Consider the following 13,291-nt stretch of genomic DNA (forward strand, 5'->3'; position numbering starts at 1 on the left):
GGGGGTGGTTCCCGGCTGTGTGAAGTGTCCACAGAGCTGTGAGAAGAATGACCAGTGGTGTGCTTTCATTATCAATCACAGAGGTGTGTGACAAGAGAAGAGTGGAGCAGCGAAGTTCAACAAGCACAGAGAGCTGTACATTAACAAGAACAAAAGTCATAAGCCTTGCTGGTGGCTCCGTGGGTTTGTACTCAGGCACAGTGGCACAACCCTTATTAGGGCCCGAGCAGCAAAGGCCACAACATGCGGCGGTGGTGAAAATGTACATATTCTAATGGCAAAATGGCTTAACTACGCCCCCTAAACTCAGGCCCTAAGACATGTTCCACTGATTTTGTGCGAGAGCCCGATCATCGCTGCTTGCAGCTTTAATTTTGATTCTGTTTTTAAAACTCTCCACTGTGGCCCTCACGCGTCCAGCTGCGACAAACCCGCCAGAGCTGGTGGCAGCACATTTGTCCATTAGATGTCCACTTCTGAAATGCTCCTGGTGGGACATGAAGCTGCGTGCAAGGCGGAACAACATCGCGGACAGGACGTCGTAGAGCCACCCCCAGTGGAATCAAGGCGTGACTCCGACAATAAGAGTGCAACGCCCAATTGGGCAAGTACTCTTTTAACAAAAATGAAGTATTTTCTGTTCAGCAGCCACTGAGGCATCCTTATGTTATCCATAATAGGCTCTTTACCAACAGTTTGACATGGGTTAGGTTTCTCAGTGAGTGCTCTGTGTGATTCTCCCCTGGAGACATTATATTACATCCATTACTAGATGATTTTGGTCCAAAGTGACTTACAGTCTTTCATATAAATATGGGAGCAGTTTGGGTTTCAGTGTCTTGCTCAAGGACTCTTTGATGCATGGACAGAAGGAGCTCTGGTATCAAATCACCAACCTTTTGATTAACAGCTGATCCTCTCTACAAACTGAGCTACAGCCCCTCGAGACACCGCTTAACTTACTTACTATTTATTCATTTCTGTTATTAATCATTTAAAATAACCACAGTAATTCCACTTTATAAATGTAGTGCTTGCATGCTTAGGCTACTGAAGGGCCAACGAGCAAATGTAAAATCCTTTTCCTTGACAAATATTAATAGTTTCTTTCAGAGAAAATCATCAAAACAGCATATGAAATGAGAAATACAATTGTTCGCTGAATGTATCTGCACTGTGTAATTATTTGAATCACTGAATTAACTTTGTGTTTTTTGCTTTTTGTTGAGTTTATCTTGTTACTTTATTATGTGTGACACATATAATTTTGCCTGTATTTAATTAGTAAAAAACAAAAAATAAAAAATAGTGACACAGATTGTAATTCAATGTATTATGGCATAATTCTGTGTAATGCAACATATGACAGTAACGCAATTTTCTAAAGGTCAGTATCTAATGTCATTTCTAAAATCAAACAGGGGAAATGAATGTGATTACAGTAACATCACCTCATTTTTAAGTGTGTAAATATTTAAAATGGGGTTATTCTTGGACAGACAGAGCTTAAACATGGTGGTGCTGCTGCTGTGATTGTATGTTCTTCACCACATCAGACGTTGTTAAATGTCACATTAGAAATCAGTGGACAACTCGATGTACTTTGGCGGGGCCCCATAACAACAGTGTAATAAAAAGTGACAGTGGAAGAGGTATGTAATGCGAAAAAGTGAAACTGTTGCAGATGCCACAGATGTGAATACTTTTCTCTGCCAGCCAGCTGGTCTGTGTGCGTGTGTGTAGTGTGTGTGTGTTTACTCACTGAGGGTCTCCACAGTGATGATTTCATCCTTGCACAGGCGCTGGCAGGTCTGGTTGTCTGCGAGGCGTCCTGAGTTGAAGAGCCGGCACTCGATGCACTCCCTGAAACAGAGAAGTACCACTTACATTCAGGTATTTGAAAAAAGGCTTCCATTAGCTTTATTCATGAGCGAGGAAGCACTAATCTACACAAGGCCTGCACAGTCTCCTAAATTTGTTGTTTTAATGCCGTTTGTTATTTTTACTCTGGGTGCGTCAGCTGTCAAAAATGCCCCACTGCGCTCCCTTTAAACACTGGAAGTTTCCCTGCAGCAGACTGTAAGCAGCTGAACAGCAGGTGAACCATGCAGTGCACAGAACAAATAAACTGCCGCCGCTAAATTCAATTAGTGACATTTCAGTTAGCGATGCAGGAACTTTAGCAACATTTTACAGATGCATTATGTTTGTTCATTTCAAATTATATAAAAAAAAATGTATTGAGTAAGTTATGTCCCCACCCACGTAAACACACACACAACAGGACAAGATAAAGAAAAAAGTGTTTCTTAAAAAGGAGGGATGCTGGGTGATTTTGTGGCTCCACTCATTCTTCATAGCTTCATAAATTAAGCTCCATATCTTGTGAAATTGTTTCTCTGTGTTACTGTCCTTTGAGATCGTCCTTTCAATACTCTAAAAATTTCTGAATCCACATAAAAAACAGTCCCTTTTTCTTAAGCTTTTTTCTTAAGCTTAAGCTAAGTTTGCATAACATGCTATTTATCTGTCTTTAAGATATCCAGCTAATTAAACATAAAGTTAAACATAAATCCGAGAGTGGAGGTTACAAACTGTAAAAAACAACAATGCAAATTGGTTTCTACTGAGAAATGCAGAGGCATGCATTTCTTGCTCTAAGTAAGAGTAAAAATTTTGGCTGCTGCTTAGCTTCAGTTCATCTATCAAATACCATCTAACTGCTCATAACCGTTATCTCTGAATGTCTGGTCAAGGGTGAAAGGTTGTTCCATAAAGATCTCGGAAAACTGGAGCCATGTGTATGTAAGGAGGCCTGTTGGGAGGACACAGCGGTTATTTCTGTACTCACACAGGACCGTTCTCTTTACATATAACAACGACTTCAGAGAGCCAGAGCTGCCACACTGAGTGATGCAAGTTCAAACGGCGGGGGCAACCGTTTCATTTCTTAGGGTCGCATATGGCATGAGAGTTATCTAACAACTCTCTTATGACTTCTTCATCAAAGCTGAGTTAAGTCGGTAAGTGAGTGAGTTATGTGAGGGTTAGGGCTAGACTCTAGTTTTGGACTTTATGTGTTTGATGGTTTGACCTCCTCCCTGGTTGGCTGACAGCGTCTCATCACAGAAGCAGATTCCTGAGGTCAAATACCTGCACCTTGTTTCAGTTTTTTTCCCGACAATTTTGTCTCCCTGAGTGGTGTGAAGTGCTCATTGCAGTGCGGTGTAGACTTTACCTTTTAGTGCCACAGGCATCAGGGCAGGTGGGGCACTTTTCACAGGTATCCCCGAAGGCCCCTGGCTCAGTGCACTGACAGCGGCCACACACACAGTTGCCCCGCCCGCTGCACATCTTCCCGTCGTCCGAAATGCACGACGACGTCTCGGTGGAACAATTGCAGTTGTCGCCGATGTAACCGGCATGGCATTTACACTCCCCGCAGTGACACTCTCCATGACCTGGGCAAGAGAAGAACAACAAGGAAGTAAGCACTGGTCACTCTATGGGAGAGGTAGAATCTGCCGCTGTTTAAAATCAATCTGATCTCATACAGTAAATATGATATGAAAAAGATATCTGTGGATTTATTTTATGCTGAAGAGATTAAAAAAAGGGTAGAATGCAAACTAAGAGAAAGATTCATCACCCCATAGACCTAGAAAGGTGATGGATGGGGTTGAGGTCAGGGCTCTGTCCAGGCCAGTCAAATTCTTCCACATCAAGCTGAGATGTAACAGTGCATCTGTCCTAATCATGTCTTTAGTTTTTCCAGACATTTTTCTTAAAATTCCTTTATTTAAGAAAAAAAACAGACACAAAATGTGTGACATAATGTGGATGCAAACACACAGTCTAGTGCTCAACACTGGAGCCCCTCAGGGCTGTGTGCTCAGATTGCTCTAAATTGTTATATTTTTATTGCTTATTATTTATTCACCATCTGTTTAATGTGTCTATATATTGTTTGTTTTTGTGAGTATAATGAACTTGTTATATAACCCTGTGCTGTAAAATGATAAATAAATCTACCTTGAACCTTGAACACACACACATACACACACACAGCTCACAGTTTCCTCTTCCTGAGAGAACAATTTCACCCTCCTTTAAACAACTGAACAACTGGAGCAGCTGGAGCTTTATAGCTCTGAACTAATCCACATCTACTACCAGCACTGAGCAAACTGTCCCTTTTATACCACGCTCATTAGCTTCTTATCTACACTGGAATAAATCCAACAGGAGGCAAGCCTTAAGGAGAGAGCTGTGTGCTCTCTGTTGAAGTTCTGATTTGTCTCGGCCCTCTATGTGCCCGCTCTCCCTCTACCGCAGGCCACTCTAAGACAAGAGGAATCCTTGATGGAGGGAGGACAGCAGCTGTAATCAGGGAAGAATTACTTGACAAGCTTATTTCACAGTACTTGTTCCAAGACCCTCCACAAAGACCATATTCATCGAGCTGCTATCTCATAGGGATAAGGCGCGGACAGAAAGGAGATGGTCGCACTTTATCAAGACAGGCTGCAGGCAGGTCAAATCCAAGAATTCATGCTCTGTGTAAGAACAAATATGCAGAACAAAAGCAGGAAAAAAACCTCTGTACTGTGATGTGTCAGACACGTAGGGCACAACTGCTAAGCTTGAGACCCTAAAAAAAAAAAAAGGGGCTGGTGATGACCCTGTAGCGGCAAAACGGAATTCCCAACTGGATCTGAGCTGTTCTAAAAAAACGGAAGGCCAGCAAAAGTCTCTGGTGTGCATCCTCTATGGGGCATGTGCAGTATGTATTCATCTGGATAATTTCTTTGCAGTGGGAAGTGGCTTTTTTGGCATTAGCATTTTTACATTAGCTAGCTAGCCTAAGATGTGACTATTTGTCGCTTTTATCTTTAAACCATCTTCACAATGTGGTTGTCATTTCAACATAGCATATCTAAGTACAGGAAAGGAGGAAGTTGACTGAAGTTCTGACTGAGTCAAAAAGGGGCGGGACTACAAGGATTGGCTGTTTCTCTTGTGTTATGTGATAGTCAACAAAATATTTTTTGCAATCTAAGCAATTTGAATCATGCTTAAGGAACTTGTGATGGGAATTTTTCACTATTTGGGGATATTTTATAGACCATACAATTAATCACTGAATTAAGAAAACAATAATTCAATTTATTGACAATAAAAATAATTGTTAGTTAGCCCTACATCATTTTAACTTTCAGACAGGTCAGTCATGTTTCAGGGGTTGGAAGACATAGTGGAAAACCAATGAAGACAGACTTCACAGAGGAGAATTTGGGTCACTAACAAATGAAATCACTGTTGTCTATCCAGGAGTGGCTGCTCCTTCTGTCCAACATGCACCCATGACAGTGGGTGGAAGAGAACAATCAGATCATGCTGCCACTCAACCTCAATAACTCAACCTCAGACGCAGTGGGGAAGAAAAACAGAGCCTATGATTAAACCCAGATCCTCAAAGAGGTCACAGAGACTTCTCGAAATCAACAGGAAACATTCCGTCTAATCATCAACTGTGCGGTCAGGGTTGTGCAACATACTGTCTGGACCCACAGACACGCAATAAACTCTTTCTATTTTTGTATTAAGACATCACCCTTCTTAATTATTTAGTGTAGGCTGCAGAACTGTGCATTTTTAAGGTGGAAAAACTGAGACTGATGAAATTAATCTTTTTTGGTTGTGGTTAAGAGTCTGGAGCACCACTCCCAAAGCTCGGTCAATGGAGGACGGCATGACGAGTGGCATGTGGCTGACTCATGGTACCAGCCCTGGGAATGTGTCCTGAAATGACAGCACTGTTGTTCGCACATTCAGATGGCGAGAAGTGAGTTTTCTTTCTGTGAGAGTTTGGTAAGGATAAGAGAAGTGCAAGTGCAGCTGGTTTGACATCGGCTAATTGTTCAACAAGTCACAACGAGCTGCTACCAGGACTGCTGTCTTCAAACACTCTCCTCTGCTCTTTGTGTTTGTGTGAGAGATTATGCATGTCTTGTTCCACAGCTCTTTTCCTTTGGGAAATACATACATAAAATCTTCTTATATGAATAATGGATCAATTGACTATACATGTTATATGTTGATAGAAGTGGCAAACGAAGTATCAGCTCTACAGAGCATTTCAGTGTCGTTTGTATTGAGCATTTGTTTTGGTTTTATGACCCACAACTTTACTGAGTTGGTTCAATTTCACTTCTCTGTACGCTATCTGCCCAACACCAAATAGCAGTAGAGTTAAACAAAAACAGAGCTACAAGGACTGCAAATGAATACAAGCACTGTTTCAAGTCAAAAGCAAGGAGTTAAAGTACTACAACCATAGTAACCGTTTTTAAAATAATGATTTTTTTTTTTTTAACACAATCATATTGGTATTGTATCAGTATTGGGGAAGGAATAAATGGTATCAGAACATCTCTAATTCAGACCCAAACCCAACATCCTCTTATCTGCAAGAAGCCACTTTACTCTGCTAGAATAATTCCCTAAATAAGAGATCCTACTAATAGTATAAGCTTAAGAGTAATAGTGTAGGTTTTATCACTCCATGCGTTAGAGTTGTCTCCACCTTGTCAAATTATGGGCCAGGTACTGGCCTCTTTATCTAGACTCTGATAGCGTTTGGCTCACCGCACCACTCTTGAGATGAACTGGCCTCCTGACAGAAAAGAATACTGGCACTCAACAACGCACAAGCCCTCCGATTACCATCACCATGCCTGAAAACAGATGTTTGGAGCAAGTGTACAGGCCATTTCCCGGCATTCCTTTTAGTTACTGAGCTGCTAAGTCGTTCCATTTCTTTTGGCTGTACTGCTGGGCCATTTTCATTCGCTGCTCAACAGCGAGATTAAACACTGCTCATGATAAACACAGCTGTGGCAGAGGAGGAGATGTGGAATGTGTTCACATCCTTCAGAGCTGTGACCTTCCTCTTTTTCTTGCAACTTTTCCATGATGTTTCTTTAGACATTCAGTCAGCTTTGACAAGCAGCCAAGATGAGGCAAAATGACAAGATCTGTTACATTTTGTGTTTTTAAAAATCAAGAGGCTTCTACACTTAATGACTAAAATCATATTCAGTTTGTTGGCGATTAATCTAGTTTTTAAGAGTAGAGAGAGTAATTTTAGAGTCAAAATAAATTGTAGGCTATACGATAAGGCATAAAGGCATACATTTTGTAATAATTTCATTCATCATGTTGTTCTAAATAATCACTTTTCTTATGTCGACTTTACTTTGAAGGGATAGGGTGATCAGGATTACACGCTCAAATCTGATTCTGTTCTTACGAATCCGTGCCTGTGCGCTCACAAAGGTTGACTTGCTGTAGTAGGTTGACCGAGTAGCGCTCAGAATTTTATTTTATTTATGCTCTTTCAAATCTTTAGTCATCCGTATACTTCCATACAGTGACAAGTGTTCAAGAGAATGAGCAAATCAAAGCAGGAAACCAGGCTGCCAAAGTACTCAGCCTGGTGCAGTGGGGTCTCCCCCATGCTGCTCACTTCCTCTGCTGAGTGGACGGAAGATCACCAAGTTAATTCTCATGTTGCATTGCTACTGCTGAGTGGGCCAGGATGAAAAAAAAAAAAAAAAGAAATAAAAATAGATAGCTCTTTTAGTTTTCTGTGGTACACCACTGACTATGAAGACCACACAATGAACAAAGATAAGTTCTCTATAAAGTGGTCAAATGCATGTATTGATATAACAGAAATATAAATATAACAGCTACTAAATGAACCTTGATGTGAGACTGTTTTGCTGTGTCCAAGGTCAAGAATGAACTTTAAAACTCAACTTGTGAGCCAGCGTGGATGAGATGTCCTTAAAGCACTCAAAGGAAATGGACAACTTGGCAGACTCCATCTACTGATGAAGAACAGTTTCTAAACGGATCAAGAAGATTCTATTGTTTTTTTGTGTGCGTGCATAAAAAAGAGGAGTAACATAAACATAATATGAGTATACAATATACAATAAATGCCCACATGTGCATGTTAGATTATTGGACAGATTAAAGTTGCAGTAGGTAACTATAAAAGCAAAATAAGATAAATAAACCATATTTTTTTTGTCATATTTGCTGAAACTTTCCCTGAAGCTGATTGTTTCACAGATTAGCTGTCTGTCATGTACTACTGTCAGGATATAGTGAAAGTTTCAGTGGATGTACAAAAGTTATTTCCATAAAAGTTACCTACTGCAGCTTTAATGCCAGTAAATGTAGAGGGGAGTAGCTTTAGAACAGTTTAAGATTCAAAAACTGGCCAGATATGAGATTACTCTGCCTCCTGTACATATTGTGGTTGGCATCCCCTGCCAGTGAAGCATCGGCCCCCCTAAAACTGTAATGTAAGATGAAATATTGGCTCTGTGTTCTTTCAGACTGGCTGCCTTTCCAGGTACAATTATGGGATCAAGAATACATTTTTCACAAAACCAAGGCAGATACAGTTCAGAGACATACTGTAAATGCTTTCCCACATTTTCTGCACAGACACATGCTGGATTTCAACATCACATTTAAAACAGGCTTAAATAAATATTTGGAGATTATATACAGAGGAAATGAGCTGTTGGGTTATTTTTAGAAGGATAGCTGTTGCACCATATCATGGCAAATGTGCCAGACAGCCAGAGCTTGGGCTTTAAAAACAATCAGGAGCTCAACTAATGCTGCCCTTTTCATAAAAAGCATTCAAAATAAACAAAATGTTCCCAGCGCAAATCATATCTGACATCTGAACACGATGGACCTTTGTGCACATCCAAATATTTCCTGTGTGCAGTGATAGCGTTTGACACATCTTCCTCTCTCTCGCATGTTTTATGGGGAAAAACAGGAGTGGGAGAATGAGATGGACTGGATGCAGATGTGTAATCCATCAGATGTCTACAAACCTAGCCCCAGTGGTTTAAGAGCAGCTGGGCATCATGTCTAGCCTTGTGAATTGCAGCTATTTGACCCTCAGTTTTTAGATTTAAACCTACAAGTGTAAAGCTTTTTTTGCCATATTTTCCAAATGTATAAACAGACTAAGAAGCATACAACCAGCCAAGATTCTTTATCTGGTCTGGAGGAATCATCTTTCTGTAAAGCTACAGAGGTCGTCATAATGAACTCAGTAACCCTCATTAGGAATGCAGTGTCTGATATGATGTGGTAGCATGCAGAGAGACTGGATGGAGGGCTGAAAGGAGGGCTGAAAGGCTCCCTCTCCTACCCCTCTCTGTTGACGCAAGGAGGGATACAGTCACTTCCTGCAGTGGCGGTCAAAGAGCTGCCTGTGTCCCAGAGGTTGTGCAGTGTTTGTGTGTGTATGGAAAGAAAACATGCCCTCTAACCTCTTACATCTCCAGTTGCAGTCTGAAGGATTGCCCTATTTTTGCTCTCAGCTGAGTCTGATGAAAAGCTTCACTGAATATTTGAAATACTCGCGGTGCACCCTGGGTTGCTCGCCAGCATCACATAAAGAACTGGTACATTTGAAAAAAAGGAAGTATAGAGGTACCAAATCTGTCTCTGGGGAGTCTGTACAGCCTTTATTTCATCTTCCTGCTGATTTGCTTTGGGAAATCCTGCAGTACATTACAGTACAGTGCATGGCATACCTGCATATAATGTGAAGGTATAAAGTCAAGGTAATGAAGCGAAACATTAAACCAAAACAGCCGGCCTGCTTTCCGTGGAAAGTGACAGTTTGGCAGTTTAAATTATGAATCTACAAAGTACACTATATAATTTTATTATAATATGTTACTATAAAAGTAATAGATTATTGCAGGGATGATATTTTTGTAGGGCAACATGGAAGTTAGCATATTTTATGGTTTTACAGGATTTACTACTTCTTTTACATGTTGGAAAGTTTATAACAGTGTGCAATAGCACAAGTATAAACACAACAAGGCTGTAAAGGTGGACTAATGAGTAGTTAAGTCTCTGTGTTCGGCCACTTGTTAGCAACCACCTTTTTTAAGACAGGTAAAAGCTTCCAAATTTACAGATGGGGTATTTACTGACGTATTTTATGTTGTAGAACAAAAAGTGAAAACCTTTCGTGTTAACCACAGACCTTATTTCAGGCATCAAACCAAAACCCATTAAACAAACCCATTGTCTTTGAGATGAGGGAACCAGAAGTGATCAAATTCTAATCTTGATTCTCTACAGACTCCCTTGATGCCTTGAGGTCACCTTGTCCCTAAGGGAGACAGCCTAGACATCCATCAAAGGAAGTTGATGTCAGTTATTTGTATCTACAACCAAAATCTTTCTCAAACCCAGAGTTCATGACAGAACAGAGGGTAATAAGGCAGATAAAATGCTTCTGGGGGACATAGTCACAGGCCTTCTCTAAGTCCACAAATCACATGTAGAGTGCTTGGCCAAGGTCCCATGATGACCCCTCTGGTCTCCGTGTAGGATCTGGTCCACTGTTACAGACAGAAACCCCTCATTCAGTGCTTTGCTCCTTCTCCTCTTCTGTGCAATATGCAGGTGTTTACAGGCACCCAGTCGTTCTCAGGGGACAACTCTGATGAAGCACTCCTCAGTTGGGGGCTTGTGAGTGTCCCCTCACCTTGCTGATGCCTCTGATTTTGGACAATTCCAGAAAGAATCCATTGCATATGCCAGAGTTTGGTTCCAGAGCCTGTGATGTGCTCAGAGGAGCAGGTGAATGTGACATGTAGCGTAAAGCACTTTGAAGGGGTGGAAGACTAGAAAGGTGTTATATAAGTGCAGTCTATTTACCATACTGATTATTTTCATTATCAATTGGTCTGGCCAAAATGAAAAATCACAATCACAGTTTCCCAGAGACCAATATGACTTAAATAGTTTGTTTTGTCGAATAAAGTCCACAGTCACACATAAACACAAGTTTCCAATGACAACAGGCTAAAAAAAAAAACAAGCAAATACACACATTTCAGATGCTGGAACAAGTTTTGGCATATCTTCTTAAATAATTATTTGATTAATACAACAGTCTGATTCATTTTGTGTCAATGATCAAACAGATTAATCTCTTTTTGATACTTTGTGTCTGCCATGATGAAAATATGTCTTTGGAAGCCACTGCAGCTGGTAATATTCAGCCACAGTGGTGGTCTTTGTCACAGACAAAAGCTCAAAGTATAAACAGCAACCACAGTTAAAAAAATACTTAAATGTATGACTAGAGAGAACATAAGCATTCCAGTTAATACTACCACATGTAGTATGTCTGCTGTCAATTCTTTGTCTGACTTCATTTTAAAAAAGGCAAATGTCTAATGACAGAGTACTATGTGCATTCATTTCAGAGGAGTTAGGCCAGATCCACCATAGCATGCAGCCCCTCCCTGCCCCTGGAGAGGGAGGGAATATCACTGTATGACTTTAAATGAGAGCTCTGACAGCAAAACAATATCACCAAAACCACTCAGCATAATTACACAATAGGCTGCGGGATAAGAATACTGTTTGCTCATAGGCTCACTCTGGCTTCAGGCCATTTCTTTTTTTGTGTTTCAGTGAAAAACATACAATGAAACAGAAGCTGCTCCCTGGACTTCTTTCCTCTTTGAGGAGACCTTCGGATATATTTAAATGCCCAATATAGACGCTAGGGAGATTACATTAAGCTGTCGTGAATTTTCTCGATTAATTTATTAGCTGTTTGGTCCATAAAATGTGAAAAAATGTCTCAGAATAATCACATTGGAGAAGCTGACACCAGAGAATTTTGATATTTTTCTTAGAAAATAACTAAAAATCGATTATAGTAGTTGATAATCAATCAATTAATCGACTAATTGTTGCAGCACACACTTGCTGGTGGTAGGGAGAATCCTGCACATTTGTTGTCAATTTTCATTTGGGCCTCCCAAACGCTTCAACTACACATCAGCAAAGCTCTCCTGCCTGAAACTGCCAGCAGTGATGTGTTCTGTGACAGTAAGGAAAACCACAAAAACAACCAGCAGAGAAACCCTCTAAGTAAGCCCTGAGAAGCCGTTGGATTGACAGCAGCTTCTGTAAACAAGGCGAGTCAGCGAGCAACCAAACTGCTGATGAGGCACTTCAGATTTTGTTTTTACGGACAAAAGTAAACTCTCCAACGAGAGAAGGAACAGACATCAGTTCTTGTGTCTCACCAAGCAAGCACAACCGAAAACATGTTTGGATTATTTCCTCATGATCATTTTCATTTCAAGTGGTTACGGTGATTTAGGTTTACTGGAGGACAGGGTCAAAGTTTAAACGCCGTCAGTCACATTTTCTGTCATTCATGAGGAATGATTCCTAATCCTCCTTCAGGGCTACAGGCTGCAATACATACTGTTCTGATAAGATGAGAGGGAGACAAAACACACAGAGGCTCTTCTGTTTGCCCCTTCAAACTCAGAGCTACTGAAGCTCCCCGAGGAGGAAAATAAGCAAATTTGATGGAAGGGGAGCGGTAGTAAATGTTATCCAATTTGAGGGCGTAAATATTTGTTGAGATTAACTGCGTTTCTAGAATCCCGTAAATATTAAAACCACATACAGCCAGTGGATTACCAGGACTTGAGTTATATGTCGTGTGATTAAAGTGGGCTTATGATTAATCAATAACCATTCAATCCAGATACTACTGTTTGGATACTGTCAGATTTAGAAGCCCAAAGTACACAGCAACAATATTCTGTCCTCATCCAGTATCACCGCAGCAGCACAGTGCAGAACACGGTAGCAGTAGGAGAAGTGAAACGTTCACTGTGAGAACAGGGATCTTTGTGCAAAACTGATGCAGATAAACTGCAGTCCTGTTCAGGATCACCAACACAGACAATTCTTCCGAAAACATTGTTTACTGGTCAGCAACTCACTGTACCACCTGAAAGGCAAGGCCGAACTCTTTACAGCTCCTTGACAGCAAAGAAGCCAGAGGGAATTATTTGTAATTTCGGGAAATGCACTTATTTGTACGGTTGCATTATGTGTTAAAGCCATACTGCAAATATTTTGACTTTTGACCTTATTGCCATATGATTCACAATTAGTGGGAATGACCATTTTTGCATCACAATTTTCATTTTCGCTGAAAAAGCGAATATTTTGGACTTGGTTGACGCTTATTGCCATGATGATTCACAATTAGTGGAGATGACCATTTTTGCATCGACCAATGTTGTCATTTTCGCTTGAAAAACAAAGAAACAAAGAAAAACGAGATAGGGCTGAAGAATCCTTTGATGGAGGTGCCTGGAACCATCGTGTAGACATAAATTCTCGT

The 13,291-nt window shown here is 40.7% G+C and overlaps 1 protein-coding gene across 1 annotated transcript in view; it reads right to left on the reverse strand.

Annotated features, from left to right (window-relative positions):
• itgb5 (integrin, beta 5) overlaps nt 1-13,291 on the reverse strand; it is a 46,893-nt gene that overhangs the window by 4,018 nt on the left and 29,584 nt on the right. Inside the window, exons 12-13 of the mRNA XM_035676269.1 lie at nt 3,239-3,461; nt 1,763-1,863 (exon numbers count right to left, since the gene is read on the reverse strand). Of these exons, the coding sequence (XP_035532162.1) occupies nt 1,763-1,863; nt 3,239-3,461 (324 nt within the window). The remainder of the gene's footprint in view (nt 1-1,762; nt 1,864-3,238; nt 3,462-13,291) is intronic.

Source organism: Morone saxatilis, unplaced genomic scaffold (genome assembly GCF_004916995.1).
Source record: "Morone saxatilis isolate NCDOM2014 unplaced genomic scaffold, NCSU_SB_2.0 Contig5, whole genome shotgun sequence".
In the NCBI taxonomy this organism is placed as follows: domain Eukaryota; kingdom Metazoa; phylum Chordata; class Actinopteri; family Moronidae; genus Morone; species Morone saxatilis.